The sequence below is a fragment of the Panthera leo genome, chromosome A3, assembly GCF_018350215.1.
Source record: "Panthera leo isolate Ple1 chromosome A3, P.leo_Ple1_pat1.1, whole genome shotgun sequence".
Taxonomy (NCBI): Eukaryota; Metazoa; Chordata; class Mammalia; order Carnivora; family Felidae; genus Panthera; species Panthera leo.
In genome coordinates, this window is record NC_056681.1 from 10,332,150 (window position 1) to 10,345,494 (window position 13,345).

At 51.9% G+C, this 13,345-nt stretch overlaps 1 protein-coding gene across 2 annotated transcripts in view; it reads left to right on the plus strand.

Moving 5' to 3' along the window:
* The first annotated feature begins 214 nt into the window (after positions 1-214).
* Positions 215-13,345, plus strand: part of ATP9A (ATPase phospholipid transporting 9A (putative)) — a 129,274-nt gene continuing 116,143 nt past the window's right edge. Inside the window, exon 1 of one of the 2 annotated variants that reach the window (XM_042930649.1) lies at positions 215-305. In XM_042930649.1, the coding sequence (XP_042786583.1) occupies positions 238-305 (68 nt within the window). In that variant the 5' untranslated portion in view covers positions 215-237. The remainder of the gene's footprint in view (positions 306-13,345) is intronic. The other variant, XM_042930651.1, reaches the window with a different exon arrangement.

Sequence of the window (13,345 nt, forward strand, 5' to 3'; positions counted from 1 at the left end):
AGCGCGGAGCTCGGGCCCATGGTGCGCCCGTGTCCGTCGGTCGGGCCGCGCGGGCGGCTCCGCGCGTGGCCCGGCGCTCGCGAGCTCGCCCCCTCGCTGCGGGCCCGGCCCGCCCGCTGCCGCCGCCTCCTCCCCCGGGGCGGCGCGGCGCCGGCGGGCGGCGGCGCGGAGGCCGGACCGGGCGGCGGCCCAGGCGGCGCGGGGGGCGCGGCGGCCAAGGCGGGCGGCGCGGGCGACATGACGGACAACATCCCGCTGCAGCCGGTGCGCCAGAAGAAGCGGATGGACAGCAGGCCCCGCGCCGGGTGAGCGGGGCCCGGGGACGCCGGCCGCCTTTGTCCGCGCGGGCCGGGGCGGCCTGGCCGGGCCTGACAGCTTGGCCGCGCCCGGCGCCATGAGCTCGCGGCCGGCGGGGGAGGCGGGCGGGTCGTCGCGGCTGCAGCTCCGGCCCGGGCCCCCCTGCGCGACCGCGTCCCCCTGGGGCCCGAGCGCGCGGCTGCCTCCGCCCCGGCCCGGCTCTCCTTAGAAGCCCCGGGAAGCCCGGCCCGCCCCAGCGCCGTGCCCCGCGCGCGGAACTGGGACCAGCCATGGCTTTCCACCGTTTTATTGTTTCCTGATTATCCTTGTTGTGATTACGCCTCGGTCCCCAGCAAACCCTGCTCCGCGCCTGGAACAGCCCTCGGGAGCCCGGATGTGCTGGGCTTACTGGGGCGGGGGAGACGCGGCCTCCGCCGCAGACCCGCGCCGCGGGGGTGCCGCGTCAGCGCCTCGGGGTCCCGGCCCCTGGTCGGCCGCCTTTTCCCCTCCCGGCCCCGGGGTGGGGGGGGGGGGGGGGTGTCAGAAACCGGCAGCCGCAGGAGGCCGGGCGGGGCTCCTCCTGGCCGACCGGAGAACCTCCGGCTCCCCACAGTTTGAGGGAAGGCGTCCCCTGGCCCGGGTGGGGGTTCCACCTGCTGTGGCCTTTCCCGCCCCGGCCGACCCCATGGCCGCCTAGGCGTGGGTTTCCCTCCCGGAGAGCGAGCGGACGGGTTGCCGGTTTCCGCCCAGCCGTCCTGTCTTGCTGAGGTTGTAAGGGACTCTGTGGCATCGCCCGCGACAGTTACCTGGGGGTAAGGGTTGGGGGGGGGGGCTGGTTAAATTGCACATTCTCTGGCCCCTCCCAGGCCCTCCGATCGGAGTTTGGGGGCGGGGGTGGGTGGGAGCTGGAAAGGTGCTTTTTCCCAGGCTGCCCAGGTGAGGCTGACGTCCCCTGAAGGCTGAGCCCGGCAGCTGGGCGGGGCTGCGGCCTTGGACCCGCCCTGCCCCCTAACATCCTGTCGGCTCTGGGCATTTCCTTGTGGCGGCGGCTTACTGCGGAGTCGGTTGCTTCGTGCCGGAGGTGGAGAGGGGGAACCCTTAGGGTTGCTTGCTTCCATCAGGTGTCCATGGAATTAAAAAAAAAAAAAAAAAAAAAAAAAAAGTCATGATGCTAGCTGCCATTTTGTGCGGTCTTTGTCCCTGTCTTCCTTGAATGTTCCGGAGGCCCGGTTGATGTAAGACAGGAGGACCCGAGCGCAGTGAGGTTAAGGACTGCCGGGAAGATGCTGCAAAATGGAGATTGAAGTCAGGATCATTGGGCTCCCAGACAGTGCTCCCTCCCTTCCTTCGCTGTTCTCCCTCGTTATACTCCTGACTACTCAGGGCGCAAGAATGATCCTTGAGCTCTGTGCCTGGATAGCGTATGCGTGCAGTGTCCAGCCTCAGTAAATCATGAATTTGTGTATTCAGTGGACTCGAGTCCTCTAGATATTCGCGTTTAAAGCAATTATGAGATGATTACAGTGTGCAGGGGCGGTGCCAGGCGACTGGGATACAAAGATGAATTAAATTAAACAAGCCATGTCTGACCCGTGCAGGCCTCCTGACCCTGGCTGTGTGCAGTCGCTCAGGGAGCTTAGCAAACCACTGCCCCTGCCCTGTTTTAGACCTTTGAAATAATCTGGAGTGGGACCGGGGTATCTATTCTATTTTTTTTTTTTTTTTTTTAAGCTCCCAGATGATTTTAACATGCTGTCATAGTTGAGAACTCCTGATGCAGTGCATGAGAGGAAAATGTAGATAATTCTTTAAAAGTGATAATTAACCATGATAGAAATATGCACTGTTAACGTGGGGGGAGCGGTGCAGACAGTTAAAAATTTTTCTGTTTGGTATTTGAATGGAAGATCACACCCCCTTTTAGAATTTGCCACTTTGGAACTAATTTATTTCCTAAACAGTGACACAGATTCATATTCAAAGCATGTATCAGGAGAGCCAGGCAATTGTGCATATATATGTTCCTGTGTTTAATTTGCAGTTTTAGGAGTAGCTACTCAAGGTGGGAAGCTGGGGTTTTGGAAACACTTTTGGAAGCAAAGTGATGGAGAGTCTCCCTGAAATATAATGGGGGCGAGGAGTTAAAGAAAGAAGAAACTAATATAGATGTTTCTTTACCTTCCAAGGGATTACATCCCGATAAACCTATTGTAAGGTGAAAATGCATTTAACTACACCTAACCTACTCAACATCGTAGCATCGCTTAGCCTGCCTTAAACATACCCAGAACATTTCCATTAGCCTACAGTTGGGCAAAATCATGTAGCATAAATAGCCTATTTGATAATAAAGTGTTGATTATCTTATGTAATGTACTGACTACTGGACTGAAAGTGAAAGACGGAGTGGCTGTTATGGGTGTGGGATGGTTGTCAGTGTATCAGTATTTACCCTCCTGATTTCCTGGCCGGCTGGGGCTCGTTGCTGGCCAGCATCACAGCAGAGGATTGCACCTCCCGGAAGAGATTACAATTCAAACTACAGTTCATATCAAATGCATATTGATTTTGTACCATTGTAACAGTGAAAAATCTGAAGTGGAACATCAGAAGTCAGGAATTGTATGTGAACGGTCAGGCTCTCTGCTTGGGTACTTGACATAAATAGTCCTGTTTTATTTTTTTTAACTTTTTTTTTTTTTAATGTTTATTTTGAGAGACAGAGAAAGGGAGAGCAAGCAGGGGAGGGGCAGAGAGAGAGAGAGAGAGAGAGAGAGAATTCCAAGCAGGGTCCCATGCGGGGCTCAAACTCACGAACTGTGAGATTGCGACCCCAGCCGAAATTAAGAGTCCATCGCTCAGCCGACTGAGCCACCCAGGTGCCCCTATTTATTAAAAAAAATTTTTTAGGGGCGCCTGGGTGGCTCAGTCGGTTAAGCGTCCGACTTCAGCTCAGGTCACGATCTTGCGGTCCGTGAGTTCGAGCCCCGTGTCGGGCTCTGGGCTGATGGCTCAGAGCCTGGAGCCTGCTTCCGATTCTGTGTCTCCCTCTCTCTCTGCCCCTCCCCCGTTCATGCTCTGTCTCTGTCTCAAAAATAAATAAACGTTAAAAAAAATTTTTTTAAATTCTATTTATTGATAGTGCGAGTGTGTGAGTGGGGGAGGGGCAGAGAGAGGGAGACACAGAATGTGAAGCAGGCTCCAGGCTCTGAGCTGTCAGCACAGAGCCCGATGCAGGCCTTGAACCCACGAACCATGAAATCGTGACCTGAGCCGAAGTCGGACGCTCAACCGACTGAGCCAGCCGGGCGCCCCAAATGGTTGGTGATTTTATGGTTAAACCCCAAAACGGGCACCAAGGGGCACAGTCAGCTGAGTGTCAGACTCTTGATTTCTGCTCAGGTCAACATCTCAGGATTCAGGAGTTCAAGCCCTGCACCAGGCTCTGTGTGGATGGCAAGGAGCCTGCTTGGGATTCTGTCTCTCCTTTTCTCTACCCCCCACCCCCCCAAAAAAAAACTTAAAAAAGATAACAAAACCCCAAAACATAGATGCCATGAGCCCCAGGAGACAGTTTAAGTAATGCTGGGGTTACTCGGTATGTTTCCAAGACATGCACTTTATTTGCTGAGGGAATCTTGTGGCCCCAGTGCTGTTTTCTCTCAAGAAAGTTACCGCATCCTGATTCTGAGAAAACCCTTGCCGTGGTTAGGAAACGCGGCCTGTGCGGCACATTGCTGGAAGCCATAGTCTGACTTCACGCGCTTTGCTGCCAGCTGAACGTTCCCTTCTTGGTGAAACACCAGAGGTTGGTTGGTAGGAGCGTGGGTCCCAGAGGGGAAGAGCTTGGTTCAAAGCTCAGGCAACATCACAACTCACGTTCAACTTTGGGAAAATTATCTTACCTCTCTGGGTCTCAGTGTTTTCATCTGTAAAGTGGGAGTGACAAGGATTATGGAGACCTCAGAGGGTTGTTTTAGAGATTTAATCCGTGTAAAGTTTAGAACAGTAAGCACTTAGTACACCCTAGTATTTGCTGGGGCTGATGGTGATAAACAGGTCTTTGTAGGAGGTTTGCTACCGGGGGCTCTTGAGAATGCTCCTTTGATGGGGGGACATTTAAAAATACTGAGGGCACCTGAGTGGCTCAGTTGGTTGAGCATCCGACTTCGGCTCAGGTCATGATCTTGCAGTCTGTGAGTTCAAGGCCCACGTCGGGCTCTGTGCTGACAGCTCGGAGCCTGGAGCCTGCTTCGGATTCTGTGTCTCCCTTTTCTCTGCCCCTCCCCCACTCATGCTCTGTCTCTCTGTCTCTCTCAAATATAAATAAACATTAAACTTTTAACAAATATTACGGATTTCATGGCTCTATTCTGATCAAATCTGGGGAAATGATTCTGCATAAACGTCCATCCAGGTATGTAAAGGCTCTGTTGTGCTATGTAGGGCAGGGAGCAGGTGCTGTGGCTAAACTAAGACTTTGCCTTCAGGTTTTGTGACCAGACTGGAGGAGAATGCTTTGATTTTTGATGTGTTTGGACTAGGAAGTTTTAGATGTGAACTGGGTTTAGAAAGAGCTGACTGGGTTCATATTCTACCACATTTTTTTTAAAAACAACTTTGAGGCATAGTTTACATAGCATAAAATATTTATATAGGAAATGTACGGTTCATCGATTTTTTTCTTAAAGTTGCAGAGTTTGTGCAGCCATCACCACAGTCCAGTTTTCAAACATTTCCATCACCCCAAAGTCCCTCATGCCCATTTACACTCAGTCCCACTGATCTTTCTGTTTCCGTAGGCTTGCATTTTTTGGAAATTTCATATAAATGGAATCATGCAGTATGTTGTCTTTGTGATTGGTTTCTTTCAGCACAACAGTTTTGAAGTTCCTTTTTTATTGCTTAGTCAAATTCGTTTGTCTGGATATGCCACTTTTTGTTTATTTACCGAGATGGACATTTGAGTTCTTTCCAGTTTTTGCATATTATAAACAATACTGCGGTGAATATAAACGTGTCTGTGTGGACCTATGCTTTCATTCCCCCGGTCTATCCTGAGATTGATTGGTTGATTGATTCTTGTTTTTTAAGTTTATTTATTTGAGAGAGTGAGAGAGATAGAGAGTGGGGGGGTGGGTGGGTGGGAGAGAGAGAGAGAGAGAGAGAGAATATGAATGAATCCCAAGCAGGCTCCAAACTGTTAGCCTTACGTGGGGATCGATGCCATGAACTGTGAGATCATGACCTGGGCTAAAATCAAGAGTCAGACGCTTAACCGACTGAGCTACCCAGGCACCCCTATTTATTTACTTACTTGTATTTTTAAAACTGTATTTTAAAACTGTATTCAAAAACTGCCAACTTTTTCCCAAAGCAATTCTGTTTTAGAATTTGGTATAGTTTTTTTTTTTTCTTTTCAAATTTTTTATTTAAATTCTAGTTAGCATACAGTGCAATATTGCTTTCAGGAGTAGAGTAGAATTCAGTGATCACTTACGTACAATACCGAGTGCTCATCACAAGTGCCCTCCTTAAGACCCATCACCCATCTGGCCTATCCCCACCCACCTCCCTCCACCAACCTCGGTTTGTTCTCTGTCTTTGAGAGTCTCTTGGGTGGCTCAGTCAGTTAAGCATCTGACCCTCAGCTCAGGTCTTGATCTCAGGGTCATGAGTTCAAGCCCCATGTTGGGCTCTGTGCTAGGAATGGGGCCTACTTAAAAAAGAAGAGTCTCTTATGCTTTGTTTCCCTCTCTTTTTTTTCCTTCCCGTGTGCTCATCTGTTTTGTTTCTTAAATTCCACAGGAGTGAAATCATACATACGGTACTTGTCTTTATCCGACTGACTTAATTTGCTTAGCATAATACACTCTAGCTCCATCCACGTCATTGCAAATGGCAAGATTTCATTCTTTTTGGTGGCTAATATTCCATTGTATATACGGATATATATACACCACATCTTCTTTATCCATTCATCAGTTGGTGGACAGTTGGCCCTTCTCCATAGTTTGGCTATGGTACCCTGAGACACAGGTTGTCGGTGTTTCCTATATCCTCTGTGAGAGTCGAGTTCTCCTGCCCATCTTTGACCATTAAACGTTGCAGTTGCTCAAGATTTGGTCTTGGACCTCCTTGCCCTTAGAAGTTGGGTTGAGCTCAGTATCTCCTCCTAGGCTCCCTCTTGACATAGGACCTTTGCACCTCCTGTTCTCTGCCTGGAATGTCCCCTCCTCTCTTCATCTAGTCAAAGCTCAGTCTTCCATTACGTGTTACTGGACGTCCTCAGGGGAGCCTTCCCTGATGTTCCTGACTAGAGATCAGATCCCACTTGGAGCGTCTGAGCACTGGCTCCTTTTCTTTCTCTTACAGTTGCCGTGTGACGTGCTCATGTGATCGTTCAGCTGGGAACCCCCTGGGCCCCAGTTGGGGACAACTTAATCACCATCACCCAGAGCCTGGCACAGAGTAGGTGCCCAGTGAATCCTTTCTGAGAGAAGGGAATGCCTGAAGCTGATCTCCAATTTATGCTGTCCTGGGGGCGAGGAGAGGATGCCTTTTCTAGAAGGTCCAGGCAGGGAGAGGTCTATTGGACATTCCCAGATGGCCGCCTACTCATTCTTCTGATCTTCGTGGCTCAGAGATCTTCACTTGGTGGCACCAAGTCTTCACGTGATTTGAGCGCGAGGGTGGGGGGTTTGGGGTGTGAGTAGCAGAAGGGAGCCGCAGGCAAAGAGAAGGCCTCCTGGGGCCCCTCTGACTTGGTGTCGTTCCCTCCACTGAAGGGCGGCAGCTTAGGAGGTGCTCGGGCTTGGGAGGCGAGGTAGTTCTCATCTTTACACACAAGGCGCATGATCGTGTGAAGAGTTTTTTTGGTGGATGATTTATGGGAAAACCCTGATGTGCTATTAATGCAAGAAGTCAAGCATTTAATGGAAAAGAATAAAAACATAGGAAATCTGGATTGTTCAGAGGTTATGGCATGTAGGGTGTGGTGGGCAGAATAGTGGCCCCCCGGGACCTGTGAGTGTGTGACCTTTCATGGCAAAAGGAGCTTTGCCATTGGGATTCAGTTAATGATTTCGAGATGGGGAGACTGTCCTGGATTAGCCAGGTGGCCCCGGTGTCATCATCACAAGAGTCCTTGAAAGAGAGGAGACTGAATCTGAGAGATGGCAAGGGGCGCCACTGCTGGCTTGGAGGGGGAGAAAGCGGCATGCAGGGGGCATCCAGAAACCGAAAATATCCAGAGAAACAGCCTCCAGGGGGAACCTGGCCCTGCCGACGTCTTGATTGGAGGCCCGTGGGACCTGCTATGGACGCCTGAAGTGCACGATCATGAATTTGTGGTGACCACTTACAGCAGCAAGCAGTGACCAGTGCAGACAGGTGCACCCCATAAGCCTGGGGGACACATGCCTGCCCTGGCTTCGTGTCCCAGGGAGGCTGTGGGGGGCGGGGAGGGGACAGGGGCCACCTGCCTGCTGGGCGTGGGGGAGGCATCTTGGGGGCTCAGGCTTACGTTTTGCTTGAGGACGCAGGATGTAAGTGGACACGTTGTGCGGCCCATTCCCTGACCACTGAGGAGGAGCCCAGACTTAGGGTCTGCGGTGTCTTGGGTCTGGACTCAGGTTTTCTTGCTCCTGCTGAACGGTGGCCCTTTGATGTTGGTATTTTTTTTTTTAATGTTTTATTTATTTTTGAGACAGAGAGAGACAGAGCACAAGCAGGGGCGGGGTGGAGAGAGAGGGAGACACAGAATCGGAAGCAGGCTCCAGGCTCTAGGCTCCGAGCTGTCAGCACAGAGCCCGACTTGGGGCTCGAACTCACGAACCGCAAGATCATGACCTGATCTGAAGTCGGATGCTCAACCCACTGAGCCACCCAGGTGCCCCTGATGTTGGTATTTTTTGTTTGTTTTTCTGATACGGAAACTGAAGCTCAGAAAAGTGAAGCAATTAATCCAGGGCAAGAACGAGTGGCAGAAACTAACAAGAAGTCGGGTGGGCTTGCCGCCAGCCTAGGAGAACTTGGGAGGGTTTCCCAGAGCAGCGAGACAGGTGGCTGCAGGTGTTGGTCGGGTCAGCTCTGCCCCCTCGATGCGGTTTTCCTCAGTTATTTTTCCCTCTAGTAACACTGAATGATTTTGTTTTTGTTTTTTGTTTTTTGCCACTGGCTGAGAATTGGGGAGAAATTAGAGAGAAATGTATATCACATTTTGAAAACTGCCAGAAGAATAAAGATAATATTGTGGGCTGTACTTTAAATATTTTTTTATTTTTTACCTTTTCAATGTTTATTCGTTTTTGAGAAAGAGAATGCGAGCGGGGGGAGGGGCAGAGAGAGGGGGACAGAGGGTCTGAAGCATGATCGGAGCTGACAGCACAGAGCCCGATGTGGGGCTTGAACTCACGAACCGTGAGATCATGACCTGAGCCAGAAGTTGGACGCTCAACTGACTGAGCGTCAGTCAGGCACCCCTGTAGACGGACAGGCTGCTGGCCTTGTCGATTTGCAGTTAAGAGTTTGGATTCCAGGGTCACGCAGACCAGTTTTGCCATTTTATTGCTTGTATTATTCCGGGCGACTGTCTTCTCCCCTCTGTGCTTCAGCTTCCTGTTTTGTAAGTTGGGGACCCAGGAAGGGCGCCTGGATGATGAGGCATCGTGCGCACAGAGTAGCGTCATGAGCGCTGGTGAGCGTCAGAAAGTGTTCTTCTCCCAGAGCCTCATGGGGACTCTTGTACTGGCTGACATCACCTCCTCTTCCTTCTGGGTCTTGGTAGAAGGTCTTCTTGAGTGAGAACTCCAGCTGGAAAATGCCCGCAGGCCAGAGACTGGCCGCCACTGGAAGCCATCTCAGACCTCGCATTACTTAGCCTAATGACAGGGCTGTGGCTGGCCGAGTGCGTCTTTGCAGCGGTCCTCGGCATCGTGCCAGGACCAGATCCGTCAGTAACGTGGGTTTTTCACTGTTTATGTGAATGAAAACAATCAATGCCAATGTAGGGAGTTCTTGTTTGTTTTTTTTTTAATTTTTTAAACGTTTATTCATTTTTGAGAGACGGAGACAGAGCGTGAGCAGTGGAGGGGCAGAGAGAGAGGAAGGGAGACACGGAATCCGAAGCAGGCTCCAGGCTCCGAGCTGTCAGCACAGAGCCCGACGCAGGGCTCGAACCCATGAAATGCGACATCATGATCTGAGCCGAAGTCGGATGCTTAGCCGCCTTAGCCATCCAGGTGCCCCAGGAGGTCTTCTTATAGATACATTCACTCAGCTGGAAGGTCTGAAGCTGCCCCTTCTAATTTGCGGGGTTCCAGTGCCCTTTCTCTTTTGACATAATGGAGGGGGTATTAGGTTTATAGCTTAGTTGATTCTTGTTATTCACGGTGATTGTGTTTCAGAAAGCCATTCAGGGTTTCTGCCAACCCCGAATTGGCGGGTACCGAATCATTGCTCCTAGGGGAGGTACAGGGTCAGTCTCCTGCAAGCCTCTGGTCACGGTTTACCTTGTGGTAAAGGGATATTGTGGTTTCCAGCCACTGTTTAACATGCATTGTTGATTCATTAACGTTGAACTCCTGACCAACAGCACTGCAGCTCACAAGCTTCCTGTCGTCAGGGGACTGGACAGCAGGCCAGCCTTATGCTTGGGGGCCGTAGTGATGTCATGAACAAAAGGCTCCAGTACAGAAAGGAAAGCACTAAATAGACCGTGAACAGGACACGTGCTTACAGTAGGAGAGCTGAGACAGGGAGGCAGCGGCTTTGCCTTGTTTGACCTCAGCTGGGGAAGCCGCGTGAGGCGATACAGGTGTTTCTACCACTCCGCACCTGTCCGTGAGTGACCACAGCGATGCTGGGAGTATTGACTTTGAGGTTATAACTTTCAGGCAGTAGGTGAATTTGCAAATACAGAAAGCACACATAACGAGGATCGAATGTACGTAGGCGCGTGTACGTGTTCAGGGTCCTTCTGACACGGCGGAGGTGGTGTTAGGTACACAGCGTGTGGGGGCGTGTCGGGGGCAGGATGAGGACGAGGCTGTGCTGATCGGTGACATCGCAGACCCCCGCCCCTCCCCTCTCCATGGCGGAGTGGAGAGTTGCGTAAACAGCCCTTGGCCCCCTTGGATGCGAAGGTCGGAACAAGCCTTGGCAGCGGCCCATTGGAAAGCGCCCTCCGTGTCCTCCGCCAGCCAGCCCAGCTGCCCTAGTGCCATCCACTTCCTGTTACGGAGTCCCTGCCCGGGACCAGGTCAGGTGCCACCGCAGGCAGTAACACCAGGGGATGTGGAATCACGTACCCAGGCACGGATGCTGAGGGTACGGGTGGATACCGGAGCCATGCTTTGGGCTGGGGTGGGGTGGGGGTGGGGGGGTTGGGGGGGGTGCTTTCCTGAGACAGGCCAGCGACTGGAGGCCCTGCATGCCAGTCCTGAGGAAAGAGCACGGCCGTTTGACCTTGACCTAAGGCACCCATGCAACAAGTCGGAAGGGGGAGGTGAGGCACCGACCCATCTGTCGTTGGACTTGGGGTGGTTACTCCTCAGGATAGAACTTTCTTTTAGGATCGTTACCCAGATGCAAACGATGACGGTTCTGAATTCGCTCTGGCCGTATTTTGGGGCCACCTTTGGGAATGGACATGGTGTGTTGTCTCCAGCTTCACTGATGACAGCGAGTGGAATTTGGTTTAGCTTCCAAAGAAAAAGACTATTCGTCATGTTCTTATCGAGGCCTCTCACCTACAGAACTAGAACAGTGCTGATTTCTTAACGCTAACGTCTGTTTTCTTTCATCTGTGTGACTTGGAAAGATTGATGGAGAAACGTCGCCAAAGATCACTTTGGGTGGCTCGTGGCCAGAGACTGAAAGGCTAGCAATTATTTTCATGGTTCTTTCTCTTTGGGCCAAGTGATACTTGCTTTGTTTTTGCAGTCGGGCTAGGGAGTTTCCTTTTGGAGTACGTTTACAAGAAAAAAGCAGAGAATTGGCTTTAAGAAAAGTATGAACTCAAAGTTCATGAGGTTTGTAGATGCGCCCCCCTCCCAGCCATGTCTGACCTTTAGGAATTGGCCGCCTGTGCTAAAATCTTGCTTTTAGTCTAAAAATATAATATCGCTGTAAGGGGGAGGAGGTGGGATAATCTGATTTTGTTAAGAGATTGAGCTTTTTTTTTTTTTTTTTTTGCCATGTTACCTGTGAAAAACATGATTTCTTTCTTTCAAGATGTGATTTTTAAACAGCGGTTACTTTACCACCTCGATTGGGGATCCCGTTGTTGCTTCTCTCATTGTATAAACAGTTTGAGGGGATTATGGGAGAGGCAGGTGGAAGGGGTCCTGGGGAAGGAGAGGCTCCCTGTGGGAAGTGGAAGGGTGGCCAGATGCTGTTGTCACCACAGCGAGATCTCTGTGGCATTTGCTGAAAGCCAGGAGGGGGAGGCTGCTGGCTGGCCTCCCTGAGGAAGGAGCAGTGTGGACGGGGACCGCGCCGTCCCCCATACGACAGGGCCCGGCAGGGTCTCCGCCCCCCTCCGCCGGGCCATCTGCTGTGACACAGGGTGAAGTCAGACCTGGCCAGGTTGGACCTCAGGGGTTCTCAGCTCAGCACTACTGACGGTTGGGGTTGGCTAATTCTCTGCTGTGGGGGCTGTCCTGCTCCTCGTAAGAGTGTGACAGCAGTCCTGGCCTCGCCCACTGGATGCCCGCAGCACCATCCACCCGGTTGTGACAACTGGAGATGTCTCCAGACGTTACCAAGTGTCCCTGTGTGCTGCGGGGGGCGGGGCGTGAGTGGGCAGAACCACACCTGCTAGGAGCCACTGGACGAATGGCATGAATATTCCCTGTGCCTGGCCAGGTCCCTGTTGTCCTTCAAAGGCTGCCTCCTTCTCTCTCTCTCTCTCTCTCAAGAAAAACCTGTTAGGCAAGAAGTTCATGTTTGGACTGTCCTACTCCACTAGGAGTTCAGCTTTCTGATAGTGACTATGAGGCCTTGAGCTGTTGGAAGAGACTGTTTGGGAAGCGTTCGGGGCTGCGGTGCATCCCTTCACACAGTCCTATGCTGAGCCCTTAACCCCCAGTACCTCAGATCGTGACCCCTCTGTTTGGAGATGGAGCCTTTAAAAAGACATCATTAAGTTAAAGCGAGAGGCCTTTAGGGTGGGCCCTATTGCGGTATGACTGGGTCCTTATTAGCAGCGGAGATCAGGACGCACAGAGACAGGCCAGGGGGTGAGAGGAAGAGACCACGTGAGGACACAGGAGCAGGGCGGCCGTCATCAAGCCGCGGGGAGAGGCCCCAGAAGAAACCAGACCTGCCCACACCTTGACCTTGGACTTGTAGCCTCCAGAACCGTGAGGAAATAAATTTCTGTTTAAGCCACCCGGCCTGTGGTATTTTGTGATGGCCGCCCAAGCAAATTCATGCAGGAAGCACCTCATTTATGGCCATTTTGGCAAGCGTGGGGTCTCTTGCCGTTAGTAATAAGCCTTCGTTCTAAATTGATGATGAGTTCGTGAGGAATTTCCTTTAGAGAGTCCGGTCTCAAGAGCTCTGTATAAGCACACTGCAAAGTCATGTGGACCTGAGCTGACCTCCCCCCGCCCCCCTGCCTCTTCCTTTTGCTTAAAAGAGTTCCCAGGAGCCTGTCACACACCCATGTTGTGCTTTGCGTGGTTTGTTGTTAGCTCATGTTGCGTAGATTGTGCGAGATTACTTTGATGAGAGTTATAATAGTTGCTCACCACTACTCCGTGCTTATCAGGTGCCCGGCACTGTTCTAGAGTTGTAAGTGGATCATCCTCTTTCTCCCGACAACCCTACTTTACAGATGGGGAGACTGAGGAACGGAGGGGTTTTTTCCTTTGAGAATGGTACCGGCTTAGAATGACAAAGACTTCCTTTCCGTGTTTTTAAAAGGCTCATTTTGGGGCGCCTGGGTGGCGCAGTCGGTTAAGCGTCCGACTTCAGCCAGGTCACGATCTCGCGGTCCGTGAGTTCGAGCCCCGCGTCGGGCTCTGGGCTGATGGCTCGGAGC